Raw genomic sequence first — 18167 nt, forward strand, 5'->3', positions numbered from 1 at the left:
CATACACACACACACATATATATATATATATATATATATATATATATATATATATTTGTGTATTTGTGTATTTGTATTCACGACAAAGTTGAATAATAATCGGTGAAAATAAAATATTTAATAATGACGGCAAGAAAAAAGAAAGAGTGGTGTGTGTATTTGTGTTACTCACAGTGGTCGCGTCAATTTGTTTCCACATTCTTGCCGTTCTTCCGATGCTTTCTTTGCTTCATCTCATTTCCTGTATCTCTTACGATTGTATATGGTTTCACTTCTTTCGTTTCGTTTCGTTTTGTTTTGCTTTCCTTCTTCAGCTTCTTTTTCTCTTCTTTGTTTTTTGTTTTTTTTGTATTATATTTTCATTATCGCTATTCACGAACAAACGTACGGTTATGTTTTTTCTTTTTTTTTTTAACAAAATTTTATTGCGTTCGTAGTTTCATATTTGTAGTTATGTTCGCCATGTGGGAGTGAGGTAACTTTCCCTCTTCTTATCAGCTTTCACCTTCCAGCTTTTTTTTTGTTTTTCCCTTTCTTTTTTTTCCATTAAGATTTTTAAATATGATACCGAAGCGTTATGTTTCGTTGGGCATGTTGTGAACCCGAAAGGTTTGTACATGATCTTGTTTTGCTTCCTATTTTTCATGTATATTATCGCACTGCCCTTTTACTCCTTCTTGCGATATTTTTCTTCCCAAACAACGCTCCTTGCGCGCATTAGGCCTTTCTTCATCACTTTCATTCCTTTTCATGTTTCTTTATATATATATAAATATTTATTTATTTTCCCTCCCGCAACCTCGCTTCCTTCCTTTTTTTTTTACTCTTCCATGTTCCTGAACAAAATGCAAAGGAGTGCTACCCGTCTGTTTTCAACACTTTTATGCAGGACGCTGCGGTCGAATCTGCTCACTTATTTTCTTTTTTTTTTACTTTTTTACATTCACTCGTTTTTCCGTATGATGTGTTATTATATTTTATTATAATATTTTTTTTTCGTTGTTGTTGTACCGCTGTTGATATCTTTATTATGCTATACCGTATGACTCTATCTGTGTGTTTGCCCCCGTGCCTTCCGGTGCTCCATAATATTTCTGTTTGTTACTCCCCCTTTATCCGAATATTAACTTTATTATTATTATTATTGCTTTTTTTTTTGTCGTTAAATACAGGAAGAATTGTGAAGTAGGCGGATTTCAATTATTACTAATATTAATATTATTATTTTTGCTCATTTCAGAGGTGTGCATACAAATAAGGTGAAAGCACAAAACAGACAAAGAAAAATAAATAAATAAAGAATTAGGGAGAGAGTGGGTGACTCCGAGAGCCAAACCTACACAGACAAAGTAAAAGCAAAAAGAATAAAAAGGAGAGAGAAGGAGGAAAAAAAAAACAAACCTAAGCAGAAACCAAAAGACTACGAAGAATCCATAGGGTAAGAGAAGAAAAGAGCAAATAAAAGGAAAAGAAAATAAAAGAGAAAGATAATGCAAGGCGCATACGGAGGCCGCGGTCGTGGGATGGCACGTGGTCGTGGGGGAGGCGGTGGCTTTGATTCCTCAAGAGGCGCAGGCCGACACCCTTATATGACAAGTAATGTTCCAACGGACACTTTATGTGTACGCATTACGGAGGTCCGCCAACCTGTCACGGAGGATATGATGTTTCGCGTGTTTGCCAGCATTTCAACTAACCCGCGCCGGATACAAATTGCTCCCTCTTCCGATCCCAATGAAACAGTTGTCATGGCGCTATTCTCTGATACATACGCAACGCAGCGGGTGATGGAGAACTTAAACAACCGTAACATATTCAATGATGGTAACAAGATGATGATGACTTATTCGGTGTGGGAGCCAACGCCTGTGCTGCCGGCGCCGGTACCGCCAGTTCCCGTCTACGGTGGTGCAGCACCAGTTTACGGTGGTGTTCAGGTGAACCCAGGCGTGGCTTTTCCACAACCTCAAGTACATCAACCGCAACCCGGAGTGTATGCCCAGCCTCGACAGCAACCGATGCCACAAATGCCTATGGCAGCTTCGGTACCTCCGATGAGACTCGGAAACGATCAACAGGGCGGACGAAACAACCGCGGGCGTGGGCGGAATGGATCTCGAGGTGGTGCAGCGGGTGCGGTGCCCCCTGGCATGATGGGTTTTGATCCAATGATGATGGGATACCCGGCAATGGCTTCCATAATGCAAATGCCTGGTGGGATGATGGCTTTTATGAACCAGCAGAGGCCGCCACAGAATTCCCCAACCGTTTTTCTCAGCGTAACAATAGTTCCAGAGTCCGAACCACTGCATTCTATCTTTGTTCTTATTGAAGTGTACGGCGGGGTCGTAACCATCCGCCGCAACCACAACAGGAAGGAAATTCTTACGGTGAAGATGGCTTCCGTGCCCGAGGCGGACAGCGTCGTACAATTCTTGAGGAAGGTCCCCTTTGCTGGCGGTACTGTCAGTGCTAAACGGTTCCCCACTTACACTGAGCGTACACCATGCACAGATGATGGCAACCCTCATGACAGTGCAACAGTTCAGTACGATTTCACAACGGCTCGCCATCGCAGCCCCGGACAGCGCAGCAGATGCCATCCATCAAGTGTGTTGAAGGTAACTGGATGCGGCGGCTACTCGGAAGCGGACGTGATGACGTATTTTACAAGTGAGAATTTCTACCCGGACCGCATCATCAAAGACGATGAGGGATCCTTCACTGTATACATGGCTGATGTCGAAACGGCCGTCGCACTACTACTGAAGTGCCACAACAATGTTTGCGGGGAGGAACGCTCAAACGTTCTCTTCATTGAGGGGCCGAGGGATACAACAACCTCCGCCACAGCGGCCAACAATGCTTCTGCTTCCGGCAGTGCAGTGGCAGAGAATGTAAATGAAGGTGCTGGGGAAAATGGTTCAGCATAAAATACCTGAGCATTGGGTATATGCATGTGAAACGGCGGCAGAGGAAGTTGTGAATGAATGCTAATCTGCAGTATTTATCAGAAGACTCTTGCGTTATGAAGTTGCGGGTGTGGGAAAGGATAGGGGGAAGATGGGTTAAACAACCGAGTAGAAAAGGAAAGGTACCAATCACATGAAGTCGGCGGTAGTTGTAGTGGCGGTGGCTGCGGCGCGTGCGTGTGTGTTTGTGTGTATGTCTGTTGGAGAGAAATATGTTTGCGCGCGCCCACACATATGCTTTAAAAAAAAAAAATAATAATGATGATAAAAAGTGCCAAAGGAAACACTGACATTGAATGAAAAGGTACGAAAAAAGGGGGTGATCCCGGGATTTCGATGTTCGTGTGGAGGTCAATGTTGCGTTTAAGTGGAAAAGGGGAAGAGGCGGATGGAGTAAAGACCCTAGCATGTGAACGCGCAGAGAGCGTCCGTAGCAAATATCCAGCATTCCACTGTTGGTATTGAACGCCCTACCGCTGCACGGTGCGGTTTCTTTACGTCTGTACCTCACGGGAGCTGAGAGGTGGCCGTTTACAATATCTATAAAAGAAGATGGAGAAGAAGAAGGATGAAGAAAAGAAATTCAAGTTACTTCCAGGTTCTGGGTGGGCTGCACATTTCTTCTCACCGCTCGGGAAAATGTGAGACGTGTTGTTGCCACGTTATTGTGGGTAATGCGAGGAAGGAACAAAAAGAAAAATATAACATCAATAATATAAGACAATTTTTTAATTCCCCTTTGCACATGTATTTCGTTGTTGTTGTTCTTCTTATCTTTCCATTATATATGCCATTGCTTGGACACCCCTCCATCTCACACGTTGTTCGCCCCACTTGTAGCTCAGCGCGCGCGTGTGTGAGAGGTGGAAGTGCATGCGAGATGCTACTGTTTTCATTTTTGATTTTGTTTGTTGATTGCCCCTTGACCCAGTTTTCACTCCTTTTTCTTCCTTCTTTAATTCATTTTTCTTTCTTTACATATATGCGCATACACGTATGCTTTTATTCGTTTGGAGCTTTGCATCTTTATGCCTTCCTGTGCATTTCTCCGTAACCCCAACGCCTGCCTGATGCTGAAAGACCTTGTCGTATTTATTTTAGGACAACGTGGAATCGCTCATATATCATCTCTAACAGTACCTCTCCAAAAACAAAAATATTTGTTTTCTTTGTCTGTGAGGGATGAAGGAGATGGGTGTAAAGGGTGAAGGAGGATATGAGCGTTCCTCTTTTGCGTGTGGACCTTTTATCTGTAACTTTTACGGATTCGGCGGCGGGGCATCTGAAAGGCTTATTGGATGGAGTTGTTGCAAGGGCTTCGCGTATTTATTTTTATTTTTATTTTTTATTTTTTATTTTTATAGGGAATCAACACAAAACCGACGGTTCATTTACTGTTGTTATTATTATTTTTTTGATTGTTTTCTGACTTGAACCCTAGCATGAAGTGGAATTTGATTGCACAGATGGGAGTTTGTGAATTCGCATCGTTGATACCTATATATATATATATGTGTGTGTATTATTGTTATTTCGTTTACAGTTTGGCCGCCGTCGTGTCTTCGGTTGAGTCAGTCACAGTTACCACTTCTTGTGTGTTATTGACCGTTTGTCCACTCGTACGTGTATCCTCATTTATCATATGGAGTTTGGCGGCTACATTACAAACAAACACGCAAGCGTATATATATATGTGGGTATGCACGCATGGTTTTGGTGTGTGTGCATTGCTATTGTTTGTTGTTACGTCCCGAGCAATGTGATAGGAAGGGTGATATGCCCTTTTCTCCCTTTATTAAGCGTATATATTTCAATGAATACCAACATCCGCAACGAAATAAATAAATAAAGACGGGAAAATGACACCTGCACATACACACAAACGAAACCAGAATTTATGTACTTTCATATTTAGTAGTTCTCTCTTTCCTTCATGTCTCCTTGGATACCATTGGAGAGTTTGTAAGGTTTTGTGATAGAGGTGTGTGTATGTGTGGGAGAATGGGGAAAGGAGGGAGTTGGGCAGGAGATGTCAACTGTTGACGGGGCTTCTGCACGCTCAGAAAGAATAGAAACTCGCGCATTATTCTCTACGCATTTTACTTCAATGATGTTTAACCTGCTGCTGCCAACTGCTTGTATAACGCTGAGGAGGAGGAGGAGGAGCTGCCCCTTGCGTGTACATAATTACTTCTTGTTTCACTTTCCCCCCTCTGTTACACATATATGCTGCATATTGTTATATATATATATATGTGTATTTACTGTCAGTCTTGTATTTGCGCTTGAATGTTTGTCACTTATGTGGCTTCTGTACGTCTGCTCCTTTCCTGCGCATGTGTTGGTGTCAAAACACACAAACACAGCTTTGACTTGTCACTTCGTTGCGTTTTCCGTGCCGTTATCAATTATTGGCAGTCACCAACGAGAGGGATATTCGTCGTGATGCGAAGCTGCGTGAGGAGTAAGATTCCTTACATGATGATGATACAATGAACGGGTTACTATTGCCAACTGCTTGGGTATTCGACATCTTGGGATCGCATGATTAAGCCCACCATTTATGGGGCATGTTTTTTTTTCTTGCTATTCTTAATTAAACGCTTGTCTTCATTATGTTGACATGTATGAGGGGAGGGTTAGGCGGTTGTTTTGGCACCACGCCAACCATCAGTGTTTTAACCAACCTCTTTTCTATTTTTTTGTTTTCTTCCCCGTTTCTTTGGATCCTTCTACAAAGTGCGGTTGTAATGGACACACGAAATTATCAGTTCTAGTTCTGTCTTTGCTATTGGTTTTGTTCCTTCCTTACTTTCTCTGTTCTCCTGATTCCTCATGTTGCCCTCTTTTTTTTTTTGTTTGAGGTGTTGGAACTGCCTTCTTGGGCTTTGCGTAAACAATTGTTCATTCCTGCGACTCTCCCTCTTTATGTAGATGCCGACTGCACCTTTCGTGTCTCCTAAGCGCCACTTTCTTGCATTTGTGAGTTGGAGCAATTGAAGGCTGTGAAAGGCATTACTTGGGGGAACTCTCCACTTAAATTAAGCAAAGGCCTCGATGGGGTTCCGCACATGTACCGTTGGTTTATTTTAATTTTAATTTTTCTCATTGCTGCTGTTTTCGATCATTTCCCTCTCCTGTCTTCGCCATATGCGCTGCTGTGTTTCTTGCCTGGTCCTTCCCCCGCGCTAAATGCATATTTCTCATCCATTTCTCTTTCCTTCTTATTTCTTTGACAACCTTGGGCAAAAAGTTTCTTTACTTGGGATGTATTATTTACTTGTTTTTGTCGTTACTGTCATTACTATTAAATATGGAAATATGGGACAGGTGAAGCCGTGAGTGGAATAATTGTCACGCGTGCACATCCTTTCAAAAGAAACCCGGGAAAACAAAAAGTCGCAAAGGGCAGATGATTAAGCGGAATCAAAAATGTTGTGATTGAAGGAATGGCATTGCCAATCATGGTATTACATATTCTTTTTTTTTTCTGTTTGCTCTCTCCCCCTTTTTTTTATTTCATACATGCGTATGCATATTCAAATGTGTATATGTGTTTGTGTGTGTGTGTGTGTGTACATTTGCTATTATATTTGAATGTGTTATGAATACTTACAATTGCGCCTCTCGGTGGGGACCCTTAACTTGAAGATTACCTTTTCCGCGTTTATGCCTTACTTTATTTACCCGCGCACGCGAAACAATAACGCAATCAAATCGCTGTCGCGTTTGTTTAATGCGTTCTTTTTGTTTGCGTTTTTTTTTTCATGTTGGTGAACACAACTGCACCAAACTGATGAATACACCAACACCAACAACTAACGACCAACAACAAATACAACAAAAATAAGAAAAATTTAATTGCAACAACAATAAGCGATACCAGCAGAAGCAACACAAAATAATAAGAAATTAAAACGAAAGAAGATTAATAATAAACCAAGTTCAAACACAAACACACACACAAATATATAAGAAGGAAAAAAAAAACAATCAAATTAAACAGTCAAGAACGAAATATAGGTGGAGAGCAACAGAACAAAAACAAGACCAATACAACAGGATAAGAGAGCCGATCAGCAAGTCGTGCTGTTATTAAGGTGGTGAACAGACCGAAATTAAAACAAAAAAAGGGGGAAAAAGGAGTGCGAGAGAAGCGGGAAAAGAAAAAAAAAAAGCAACAACTGAATACCTCCTTATTTTTCGTTGGCTCAAATCCCTTAGGCGCAGCGTTGAAACTCTTCCATTTTTTTTAGTGGGGAGTGAAGGATTTTATACGGGGAACAGGCGGGGCGAAACAAGGCGAAACACTACTGCTGGAGGAATAGTCAGAAGAAAAAAGGAAGATAAGAACAAACAAACAAAACAAAACAAATCAACACCAAAGAGGGAATCAAGGAAGGAGAGCAGGGAAGAGGTGTGAAGAGGAGTGGACGCGGCAGGGCAGTGCTACCAACCGCAGCGGAGTGAACAAATAAAGGCTCTTGGGGCTTTTTTTTGGTTCCTTTTGTTTGTCTTTGTTCCTTGTATTACTCTGAACGGGTGTGATCTGTGAAGGAAGTAAATAATAAAAAGAACGGTAAAAGGAATACGAGGTAACGAGGAAAAGAGCGATTTAAAGCGGGGTTCTTGGGAACGGCTGGCATTCATCGAGGAAGTCTAAAGAAAACAAAAGCAAAAAGAAGACAACAGAAGGAAGCATCACCAGCAGACGGTTTCTTTGTGATCTGATACTTTTGTGCGGGCCCGGAAGAGAGCGCACAATAACCAGTGAGAAAGTTAGGGAGAGGTTTGCTTTTGAGGGTAGAAGAAAGAACAAAAAGCTCGAAAAGAGTTAAATTAATAAAGATTTATACAAAATGCAAACCTGTCTTTTGAGTAACATTCCTCCCTGTACCGAGGATGAACTCAAACGTGGTTTGCTTGCGTATGGCACGACTGTCAGCACAGTGGTTGTTCCTCATATGCGGCAGGCAGCCGTGACGATGCGTACTGCCCAAGAAGCGCAGGCGCTCCTTCAGAGGGGATGCATCAGTTTATTTGGTCAGACTGTAAAAGTGGAACCAGCGGCAAGTCCTGCTGTTCCATACGGTGCCGGTGGCATTTCTGCTGGCGGAATGAATAACCATTTAGGTGGTGCTCGGATTAATGTTGTGGTGGAGAAGTGTACCTATCCCGTCACAAAGGAGGTATTGTCACAAGTTTTCAGCATGGTGGCTCCTCCTGCCAACGTTGTGTGCGGCCCATCAGGCCCCACAACAAATGGGTGGGTTGATTACAACGATATCGCTACTGCCCAGCGAGTTGTGGTACAATTGAATAATAACTCAATCTATCCCGACTGTTGCTTCATGACACTAACGCTCGAGCATATGGGGAACACGCCCCGCGGGATGGGGGAGTATGGCTCACAGGGTCACATGCCTTATCATCCTCAGCAACCACAACACCAGAATATTCACCAAAACCAGCAAATGTCCCAACAGCAGTTGCAGGCAATGCCTTTTGGTAACAATGGCTTTAATGCGGCGTCAGCTCGTGGTGGCCGCGGAATTCGTGGGCGAGCCCGAGGGCGCGGGGCGATGGGTGGTCGGGGTGGACCGGTTTACGGCTCGGGATACCCCATGCAGCATGCGCCGTACGCACCAGGGCAATATGGAGCACCTCCTGTGGATTCTGTAGTGATTGTCAACAGTGTCCCTGAAACAGTGGCGTTGCACAGTTTATGGGTTTTGCTTGAGGTTTACGGCAATGTTAACTCCCTTAAGCGACAATTCAGCTCCAAGACATCCGTGATTGCACACTTCCAAAATGTGCACGATGCCCGCCTTGCCGTGCAGCACCTTCAGGGTTGTCCGTTCCACGGTGCCACGTTGACGTTAAGGCACTTTGCAGGTTATGTGGAACGCGGTGGGAAAACTGAGTGGAACAGCGGCCCGGCAACGGATCCTGCAACACAGGCAGTGCTCTTCTCCTGTGGGTATCACCACCGTACACGACCCACAGCTTCTTTCAATCCCACAGGACGCGTCCGACCGGGGAGGTATTTGTTTGTCTCAAACCTTACGGAGGCCATTACAGACGATGACCTAAAGGATGTCTTCACCAACGAGTGTTTTGAGTTGGATGGGTATTACCGAAAGAGCCCCACTGTCGCAATCGTTAGTCTCAAAGATGTGGAGACTGCCGTGAACGCCCTCATCGCCGTGCATTCTCATCAACTTAAGGAGCGCTTCCTCCGCGTCACGTTTTCTCACTTCCCCCCGGCTCCACGCAGTGGCACTGAGGAGGAAGTAGAACAAGCACTGGCGGCTACAGAGGCGGAGGCAGCTGAAGTGAGGGAAGATGTGGAACCACAGGACGAACAGAATGAGTGAGATGACTTTTGTGGTGTCGATACTTTTCCCCCTTCTGTTTCTTCTTCTATGTTCTTGTTTTCCCCCGAGGAGGGGATTTGATTCGTTTCCGGCTGCTTCCCTTCCCTTCCGTTTTGTTTTACTTGCATCTCTGTCTCTGTATGGTTAGTGTTTGGAGAGATGGTTATTACAACCCCCCCTTTTTTTGGCACACTCCCGTTAGTTTTTTCCCCTCTCATATGTATGACTGCGGTTACATATATTTTTGTAGTTGCGCAGGAAATCTGAGGGATCACTACCGTATTTCAGGAGGAGCGTGCTGTGACAGCGGGTCTGTTGTCTCGACCTTTTAACACACTCAAAGGGGTGACAGTACGTGGCAGCGGACACATCGTTGCTGTTGCGCACCTGACATGTATCCCCCAGGAGTGCAATAAGTGTGTCTTCTTAACATATATATTTTTTCTTTTTCATATGTTGACGATAACTGCTTACTACCGTTCTGTTGCCGCGTGACGGAGGGGGAACCACAGGCCTTTTTCCTTTCGTTTTCGTCTTTCCTTTTCATCTGCGTTTTTCCCTCTTTTTCTTTCTGTCTGTGCGCGCGTATGAGGCCGCGGTGATTGACCTTCTCACCCCTGCATGCGAAGTTCCTTTTTTTTTTTTCATGGAGGCAAATCTGCGTACCTTTAATCATTGCCATTATTGTTTTCCTTTGCTTCTCTTTTTGGTACCTTCTTCGCACGAGTGATACTAGCGTTTATATTCATATATATATATGAATATTTTATCCTAACCTCGAAATCCCCTGATGGTGAGAAGGCTAGAGGACATCATGAACTGACGGTAATTTCCTCAGAATAGGGTCTGTAAAAGTCTTGCAAGATCAATCATACCCATAAGTTTAAACCGATCTGCTATTTTTCTCAACATCATTGCATGATGGCGTTTGTGTTTTTGCTTCATTTGCCGGTCATCCACTGGCTGCCGTGGCGTTAGTAAACCATGAGAATGATGTTTATGGTATTTAATTTGATTTGGACTGGAGAGTTTGTTCCTCAATCAATGGACCAGACGTTAAGGTTATGGCACTGAAGTGGAGGCTAATAATTCCGCCACTTGGTACAATGTTAACCACATATGAGTGTGTGTGGCGTATTATTTTCTCGTACATTTTTGTTGTAGATGCGACTCAATGATGCCTTGCGTGGGGCCCCGCACTGGTTTGAGGAGAAAAGTAAACACAAGAGAAGGTGCATTTGTGATAGCAGTTTTTTTTTGTTTAAGCGGTTGGGCGGCTCCACACGCTGTCTTTTGGGATTCATTAGTATGACTCATAATAAAGAGATGCAGAATGTGAATATTTATGTGTCCTTACTAAGGCGCCGTCGCCAACGGGAGTCCCTAACCGAAATCAGTACAAACTGTATGCGTTGTTATTACGGTTGCGTTGCCTGTAATATTTGTATTATTGTGTTAGGTCATTTCTGTCCCATTCTGCCGTTCTTATAACCAGCGTACTGTTACTTGTTGGGGTACTTTATATATATATATATATATATAGGTCAATAGGTGTATAAATATAGACAAAGATACAAATGGACGTGTGGGATGCCTCTCTTCCCGGTGCTGGAGCGCGAAGGGCCACGACTATTTTGCAAGTCTATATGAGAATGGGAAACTATAGCCCGCTTTCCATTCTTGTTGCCGATTCCCTTTGCCTAACTTTTAAATCAGATGGTGCAACAGTGGCTGAACTGGGTGCTTATTTGGGACTTACACAAGATCGTGTGGAGATCGGCATTAACGGAATGCCAAGGGAGGTGTACTGCACGTCACTTGAGTTTTCCCATGGGGATGAATACGGTGAAAACGAACAGCAGCGGAAAGATGGAGCAGAAAAGGAATGGGAAGGTACGAGCGGCATCCGGAAAGAGACGCAAGACACCGATGAGGGTGGGGGGATGCGTTACTATATAAATTATGCGACGTTTCTCCCATTCGCATACGCCCATGGCTCCCACATGTTGCTGGCTCTCTGCCAGCTACCACTGCCGAAACGCGTGGAAGGTACTGTAAATAGCGGTGAGCTCAGTAACATAAGCATATCGCCTAATCTCCGCCGTGTGGATTGCCGAAGTGGACTGTGTTGTGTAAATTGCCGGTATTGGATGGGACTTTGGGACCTTCGCTCAACGATAGTTAAATGCCCATTGTGTCAAGCAGACATACTCGATGGTATTCTTCGTGATATCAGGTCTCGTTACAACAACAAACTTGCTGATGGTCGGCAGCTGCTGGTTTTTGGTCCTGTGCAACAGCGGCAACCGTGCCCGCAGCAGCGTTCAGGTGAGTCCGCCGAAAACACGAAGGGAAACGCACCGAAAGTGGGTAGTGATGATACTACAAATTATCCACTCGCACGTGATCCGTTTCTAGTCCAGCAGGCTCTCTTCTTCAAGTTTCTTTACTTGCATCCATTTGTTTGCGTTAATGTTGGTTCTTTCGCTGTGGATGCTGACGAGGTGATGACTAGGGAAGAGTATGCGCATCGTTTAAAGCACAAGGCAACCGTGCTTGACCAATTCCGTTTGGTTCACCGGAATCCGTCGGCCATCCGTGTACATTTGGTTGATCAAGTGAAGGTAGACGAGGAAAAATACGCACAGGCTGCAAAAAGGCTGGCGAAACGTGTTCAACTTCCTCCGTGGTTGCAATCTGCCGACTTGTCCTCCAGTGCCACCGTTCTCAAGTCACTTTTGGCGCTGCAGCGTACTGAGGAAAGGACAGGTGGTTCTAAAAGGACTAGAAGGGATCGGGACGTCACTTCCGTCGCTTCTTACGTTGCAAGGGAGTTTTTCGATGATGACTTCGTGGAAATCCCGCTCCGCAGGGAATTCTCTATCTGACACGCTGTTGGTGTTTGTGACATTTCCCTTTCTTGCGCTGACAGTGCTGCATTATTATCGGTAGCGGAAACTGAGTTGAGAGGTTTCAACCACTTTATTGGCTTCAGTAACCAAATAACAGGCATGTTTTCCACCTTTTTTTTTCTCTTCCACCACATTGTTGATCCAACTCCACAGTTTTGTGGTGCCGGTGAGCTTCGGCGGGGGCCTCTTGTCGTGTTTTTACATATGGACCCTCACACGCAGTGGAGTGGTGGTGATCCGAACGGAATTCCATTGCGTTGAAGAATTTGTGAGAGCCGTGTGCCCAGTGGGTTTGACGTTGAAACGATGGAGCAACGAGGACTGGAACCTCGTGAAGTGAATGACCGATATAATGGAGTGTGCCAACCCTGTTGTGTCATTCTTAAATGCATCAAAACATTGTCTTATGTTCTCGACTGTTCGTGTGCTCAATTTGGGCATGTGGTTGCGTGTCGTTCATATTAATGAGTGGATAAGAAAAATTGCGTTTCCCCATTTCCTTATTATTATTATGCTCACTCACCTCGCACCCTCTTCCACTTACTGTAACTGAGGCATAAAACTCACTCGTTATTTAGTTACATTTCATCCTTTCCTTTCTCTTTCTTTTTTTTGTCGGCCATTCAACCAACTGATTGGACTTCATCTACCGTGTTACTGTGACCCTTTTGTAGAGGAAACGAGAGAAAGGAGGAGCACTGCTGGCGTTTACCGTTTAAAGAGGAACCATGAGTACCATGGAGAACACCATTCTGAAAGCCCTTGTGGGAAGCGAGGTCATTAAATCTGATGTATTGGCTCAGGAACTGGGAGTTGATCACCAGGTTGTCGTTGGTGCCATTAAGTCGCTGGAAGCAGGTGGTTATGTAACGAGTGAAATAGAGAAGAGACCCACGTGGAAATTAACCGCCGAAGCAATTAAAATTTGTGAGGAGGGAAGCCCCGAGTTCCAACTTTGGGAACTACTCGCGGCAGGGGAGATGCCTCAGGATGCCGTCGCAGGGAAACTAGGCCGAGATGTCACGGCTGTTGCACTGTCAAATGGTATGAAGACAAAAACGTTCGTGTTGAGGAAAGAAGATGGAAAGGTAATTATCAACCGCTCTCCAAGCGTGTCATCCTTCCGGGATACAACACGTCTTGTTCTTTCCGACGCAGCCCGCAACCAACACATTGATCCCAAAGATGGTGACATGCTCAAAAAGCGCAAACTGGCAACACTTGAAGATATAAAAGTGTTTAGTGTTAGACGTGGGCCGAGTTTCGCTCCAGAGGTTCGTGGAAAGGCCGCCGGGGACCTTACGAAGGAGATGCTACTGGACGGTTCGTGGCGGACGACAGAGTTTAAGGCATATAACCTGACTGCTGCTGGCCGTGAGGTGAGTTGTGGGCAGCTTCATCCTTTACTGAAAGTACGACAGGAATTTCGGGAGATTTTTATGGAGATGGGCTTCCAGGAGATGGAGACGGACCACTGGGTGGAGTCCTCCTTCTGGAATTTCGACTCTCTCTTCATCCCGCAGAACCATCCTGCCCGTGACATGCAGGATACCTTCTTCATTTCAAAACCCGCCACAAGCGAACTAAAGCAGCAGGACGTTGTGGAGAACGTGCGGAAGATGCACGAAAAGAACTTTAAGTACACATGGAAAGAGTCAGAAGCACGACGTAATGTGTTGCGTACCCACACAACGAGTTGTTCAGCTTTCTGGTTGCATCACTTGGCGCGCAACTCACCACTTCTACCAGATGGCCGGCGCGCATTCCGACCAGGGAGGTATTACAGCATTGACCGTGTCTTCCGCAATGAGGAAATGGATCGTACGCACCTGTGTGAGTTTCACCAGATTGAAGGATGCGTTATTGATCGCAATATTTCTCTCGCCAACATGATGCACACCTTTGAACTGTTTTTCCGTCGGATAGGTGTGGAGCGCCTACGTTTCAAACCAGTGTTTAATCCCTACACGGAACCGTCCATGGAAATATTTGGTTGGCACACGCAGCTGAAACGTTGGATCGAGGTTGGAAACAGTGGATTGTTTCGCCCAGAGATGTTAGTGCCGCTCGGTTTCGACGAAGATGTTACTGTTATGGCGTGGGGGCTTTCACTGGAGCGGCCCACAATGATTAAATACGGCCTCTCGAGTATTCATGAACTTTTTGGACATAAGGTGGATTTGCGTTTCATCAGGAACTCAAAGCTAATGCGTTTTTAGGTGCAGTACAAGATGTGGAGCATATTGAAGAGGAGAAGGAGGAAGCGAGGGAGGCGAAAAATGAGTTAAACATGAACAGATGACTACCAGGGGTGGTGTGGAAAGGGAAGAACAAAGGAGGGTGAATATTTGTTGACTGAATTGGGGAAGAAGTGTGCGATGGGAAACCGGAAGGTGATTGAAGGTTTTATATATTAAAAAAAAAAACTCTAAAGGAAAGGTGCTACATGGGCAGTTAAAGTTTTTTTTTTTTTGAGGAGGTGGGAATGCACGAGCAGGGTGATACTTAGAGTGTGGGGCAAATCGATAGAGTAGTGACGGGTCCGATGTGAACGCATCTAAGGGACAGCACGAGTAAGCTAGAATAGCTCGTGTTTTAGTTTGATCAATATGGATGATCGCACGTTACCTGAAAAGGTAAAGAACCCTTATTGACTTGGTGGCCCATATTATACACGAGGTACGTCGCAGTTTTCTTTCATGTTTGTTGATTCTACTGCGCTTCTCCCAACTACTCATCAACTTCTTCATAAGCCGGCAAGTCATTTTGCTTTCCTCTTCTCTCTTCGTTACGGTCTTCTTCTGTGCTCATCTGGTTCATCATCCGTCTTCACTCACGGCCGATTTTTCTTTGTTTTTAACGTTTTAATGGTGTCTGCTGTACTGACGGCGTGCCGTACGGTTCACTTCCCGGATCTCGTTCGTCCGTTTCGAACCATCTGTTGTGCCCCCTGAATTCTTTGTGTGTGTGTGTGTGTGTGTGTGTGTGTGTGTGTGTGTGTGTTTTCTTTCGGCATCAACCTTCAATGCCTTTCTTTCATTCCTTCACTTTACAAAATTTGGGACCTTCCCGAAGCATTGGAGTGAGGAAGTACAAAAATGGTGAGACCGCACCTTCGTCACTACTGCGTGGTTGGGCGCGAGACGCCCTCGGAGAAGAATCCTCAACCCACCGTATACAAATTTGAGGTTTTCGCACCGAACTTTGTTGTGGCAAAGAGCCGCTTCTGGCGCATGATGCGTGAGAAAAACAAGGTGAAGTCGACTCATGGCGACGTTCTTTCCTGTAAGGTGGTGAAGGATCGCAAGCTGGCGGCCCGCAACTACAGCGTGGACATTGCATATTACAGCCAACGTTGCGGCTATACGCACATGGTGAAGGAGTTTCGTGACGTATGCAAGGCTGGGGCTGTAAGTCAGGCTTATAATGACCTCGCCTCTCGCCATCGCGCGCGGTATCACAACATTGAAGTGCTTGGCGTAAAGAGCATCCCGAACCACGAAGTACGCCGCCTGAACGTGGCACAGTTCCACCCACACAACCTGTCGTTCCCGCTCCTGCAGCGCCGTGTGAAGGCACCACGCAAGGACCGTGTCATATTTGTGAAGAAGAACTCGAAGCGGGCAGTGGTTGCATAAAGCTGCTATGCGATTGCACACGCTCAGGAATGCTTGTGTCATTTACTTGTTACTTCTTTCACCTCATTTCCCATGTCATTTTTGTGTTTTTCTGTTTGATTTGACACTCTAACCACAGGTGGAAGGTCGTGCGACCGAATAATTTCCCCCTTCTTTAATTCCCTTCTGTACGTATAGTGTGCACTTCTGCGGTGACCATTTGAGGAACTTTTCTCTTCCCTTTTTCTTTTTCTCCTACACCCGCTTCTTTAGTATTAGTAGCACCACATCCGTTTATTTGCTTATTGTCTTACAAATCCCTCCCTTTATCCCTTGCCCCACGTGAGTGTACTCATTCTTAACTTTAGTTACGCGTCACACGGGGTTGAAAGAAAGAGTGTTTTCACTAAAGGAAGGGAGTAACGTCGAGTGGGGAGGTCCCATTGTAACTGATTTTTGGTAGTATACGTCGCCGTTTGATTAGGAGGACAACAACTACACAAATAACAAGAAATTAACTGTCGTGGGTCAAATCAACCTTCAGAAAAAAGTTTCCCCCCCAAATTAAACTGTCGGTTCACTTTGACCGTACCCTTTAACTTCAAGTGAGTCGGGTAGGAGGGTTTATTTTCTCGAAACACCCCTCTTAGCGGGGTATTGGACTGAAATAAAGGGAGGAAAAAAAACCGAAACTCAAATCAAGAAGGAAATAAAGAAACAAGAAAGAAAAGGGAAATATCAAGGAGAAAATAACGGGGAATAAGCTAAAGGTGTTGGTGAAACTAGCGCAATAATATATAATAGGTATAAAATATCTAAATATATTTAATTTTACCTTTATTGCTTGCGCACACTACGTAAAAAAAAAAATAAATAAATAGTGAAGTAAACTAAGGAGCAGTGAAAAACAAAACAAAGCAAAAAAGGGATATATCAAAAACAGCGCAGTTTTGTGGTAGATCTCAGTGCGTTTTCTCACCCCTTTCACAGGTGCGACGCTATACCGGGAGGCTTCTAGCCGTATCTGTGGGGTTTACCCCTTTGATGAAACGGTCGGTGTCGAAGGTATGGCTCAATGAGGATACTCCAAATGATCCGTACCCGCTTTATGCGCCTTCTCCTTTGCCTCCGAAGCGGCCGGGGACTATTCGCGTTTGGGTAGACGGCTGCTTTGATATGCTGCACTTCGGGCATGCCAATGCACTGCGGCAGGCGCGGTCGATGGGTGATGAACTATTTGTTGGTTGCCATACTGATGAAGAGATTATTCGGCATAAGGGGCCTCCGAGTATGCGGCAGGAAGAGCGATATGAGGCGTTGCGTGCCTGCAAGTGGGTAGACGCTGTCATCGAGGGATATCCATACGTCACGCGTGTGGAGGACATGAAGAGGTTTGAAGTGGATTTTGTTGTTCACGGTGATGATATTTCGGTGGACCTTAATGGTCGCAACTCATACCAAGCGATTATAGACGCTGGGATGTTTAAAGCTGTGAGGCGGACGGAGTGTATCTCCACCACAGATCTCGTTGGCCGCATGCTGCTTTGCGTGCCGAGTGAGCTGCTGAGCGATGCAGATAAGAAACTACTTGACAGTGAGGTCGCTAGAAAGCGGGGTCCGCACTATCTGACAACCTCGAGGAAGATAGCGCAGTTCAGTAACAAACTAGCGCCACCCGTTGGTGCAACAGTTGTGTATGTGGATGGCGCCTTTGATCTTTTCCATGCAGGGCACATTCGCTTCCTCCAGAAAGCGCGCGCTCTGGGTGATTACCTTATTGTTGGTATCCACGATGACCAACTGGTTCGTGAGTCGAAGGGAGAGCATTTCCCAATCATGAGTCTCAACGAGCGGGCGTTGGGCGTACTTTCGTGTAGGTACGTGGATGATGTTGTATTTGGTGCCCCGAGGGGTGTAACTCAAGAAATGATCAAGATACTTGATATCAAAATTGTCGCATGCGGTACGAGTTCAGAAACACGCAACTGCAAGGGAGCATTTGATGTTTACGAGGTTCCCAAGAGCCTCAATCTATTTAAGGTTGTGGAATCGGGAAGTGATTTGTCCACAGATATGATTGTTGAACGTGTCGTAAAGAATCACGTGGTTCTTCTGGAACGTCAGTTTTTGAAACACATGAAAGATTCCGAAGCGGAGCTACGAAAGCCAGATGTGTACAGAAATGTCAGAGAGGTGTGAAGTTTTATCCTTCGTGAGGAATTTGGCGGTTTGGTTGTGGGCCATCACGGGACAGAAAGGGTAATGCCGGTCTTGCAAAATAGTAGTCCC

At 45.0% G+C, this 18167-nt stretch overlaps 8 protein-coding genes across 8 annotated transcripts; 7 read left to right on the plus strand and 1 right to left on the minus strand.

Moving 5' to 3' along the window:
- Positions 1–1490: 1490 nt before the first annotated feature.
- On the plus strand, positions 1491–2933 carry TbgDal_XI15730 (hypothetical protein, conserved; the record flags this gene model as incomplete). The annotated part of the gene is made up of 1 exon (XM_011782416.1): positions 1491–2933. One exon carries the CDS (start codon positions 1491–1493, stop codon positions 2931–2933), a length of 1443 nt encoding a protein of 480 aa, XP_011780718.1.
- Positions 2934–7831: 4898 nt separating this feature from the next.
- On the plus strand, positions 7832–9349 carry TbgDal_XI15740 (DRBD4; the record flags this gene model as incomplete). Its single annotated transcript, XM_011782417.1, has 1 exon — positions 7832–9349. The coding sequence occupies one exon, from the start codon at positions 7832–7834 to the stop codon at positions 9347–9349; it is 1518 nt and encodes a 505-aa protein (XP_011780719.1).
- A 337-nt stretch (positions 9350–9686) lies between these two features.
- On the minus strand, positions 9687–10031 carry TbgDal_XI15750 (hypothetical protein, unlikely; the record flags this gene model as incomplete). Its single annotated transcript, XM_011782418.1, has 1 exon — positions 9687–10031. The coding sequence occupies one exon, from the start codon at positions 10029–10031 to the stop codon at positions 9687–9689; it is 345 nt and encodes a 114-aa protein (XP_011780720.1).
- A 482-nt stretch (positions 10032–10513) lies between these two features.
- TbgDal_XI15760 (hypothetical protein, unlikely) lies at positions 10514–10840 on the plus strand (the record flags this gene model as incomplete). The annotated part of the gene is made up of 1 exon (XM_011782419.1): positions 10514–10840. The coding sequence occupies one exon, from the start codon at positions 10514–10516 to the stop codon at positions 10838–10840; it is 327 nt and encodes a 108-aa protein (XP_011780721.1).
- An 86-nt stretch (positions 10841–10926) lies between these two features.
- On the plus strand, positions 10927–12237 carry TbgDal_XI15770 (hypothetical protein, conserved; the record flags this gene model as incomplete). The annotated part of the gene is made up of 1 exon (XM_011782420.1): positions 10927–12237. The coding sequence occupies one exon, from the start codon at positions 10927–10929 to the stop codon at positions 12235–12237; it is 1311 nt and encodes a 436-aa protein (XP_011780722.1).
- Positions 12238–12989: 752 nt separating this feature from the next.
- On the plus strand, positions 12990–14480 carry TbgDal_XI15780 (phenylalanyl-tRNA synthetase alpha chain,putative; the record flags this gene model as incomplete). The annotated part of the gene is made up of 1 exon (XM_011782421.1): positions 12990–14480. The coding sequence occupies one exon, from the start codon at positions 12990–12992 to the stop codon at positions 14478–14480; it is 1491 nt and encodes a 496-aa protein (XP_011780723.1).
- An 879-nt stretch (positions 14481–15359) lies between these two features.
- On the plus strand, positions 15360–15899 carry TbgDal_XI15790 (ribosomal protein L18, putative; the record flags this gene model as incomplete). The annotated part of the gene is made up of 1 exon (XM_011782422.1): positions 15360–15899. The coding sequence occupies one exon, from the start codon at positions 15360–15362 to the stop codon at positions 15897–15899; it is 540 nt and encodes a 179-aa protein (XP_011780724.1).
- A 1023-nt stretch (positions 15900–16922) lies between these two features.
- TbgDal_XI15800 (ethanolamine-phosphate cytidylyltransferase,putative) lies at positions 16923–18077 on the plus strand (the record flags this gene model as incomplete). The annotated part of the gene is made up of 1 exon (XM_011782423.1): positions 16923–18077. The coding sequence occupies one exon, from the start codon at positions 16923–16925 to the stop codon at positions 18075–18077; it is 1155 nt and encodes a 384-aa protein (XP_011780725.1).
- Between the last annotated feature and the right edge of the window lie 90 nt (positions 18078–18167).

This window comes from Trypanosoma brucei, chromosome 11 (assembly GCF_000210295.1).
Source record: "Trypanosoma brucei gambiense DAL972 chromosome 11, complete sequence".
NCBI classification, from domain to species: Eukaryota; Euglenozoa; class Kinetoplastea; order Trypanosomatida; family Trypanosomatidae; genus Trypanosoma; species Trypanosoma brucei.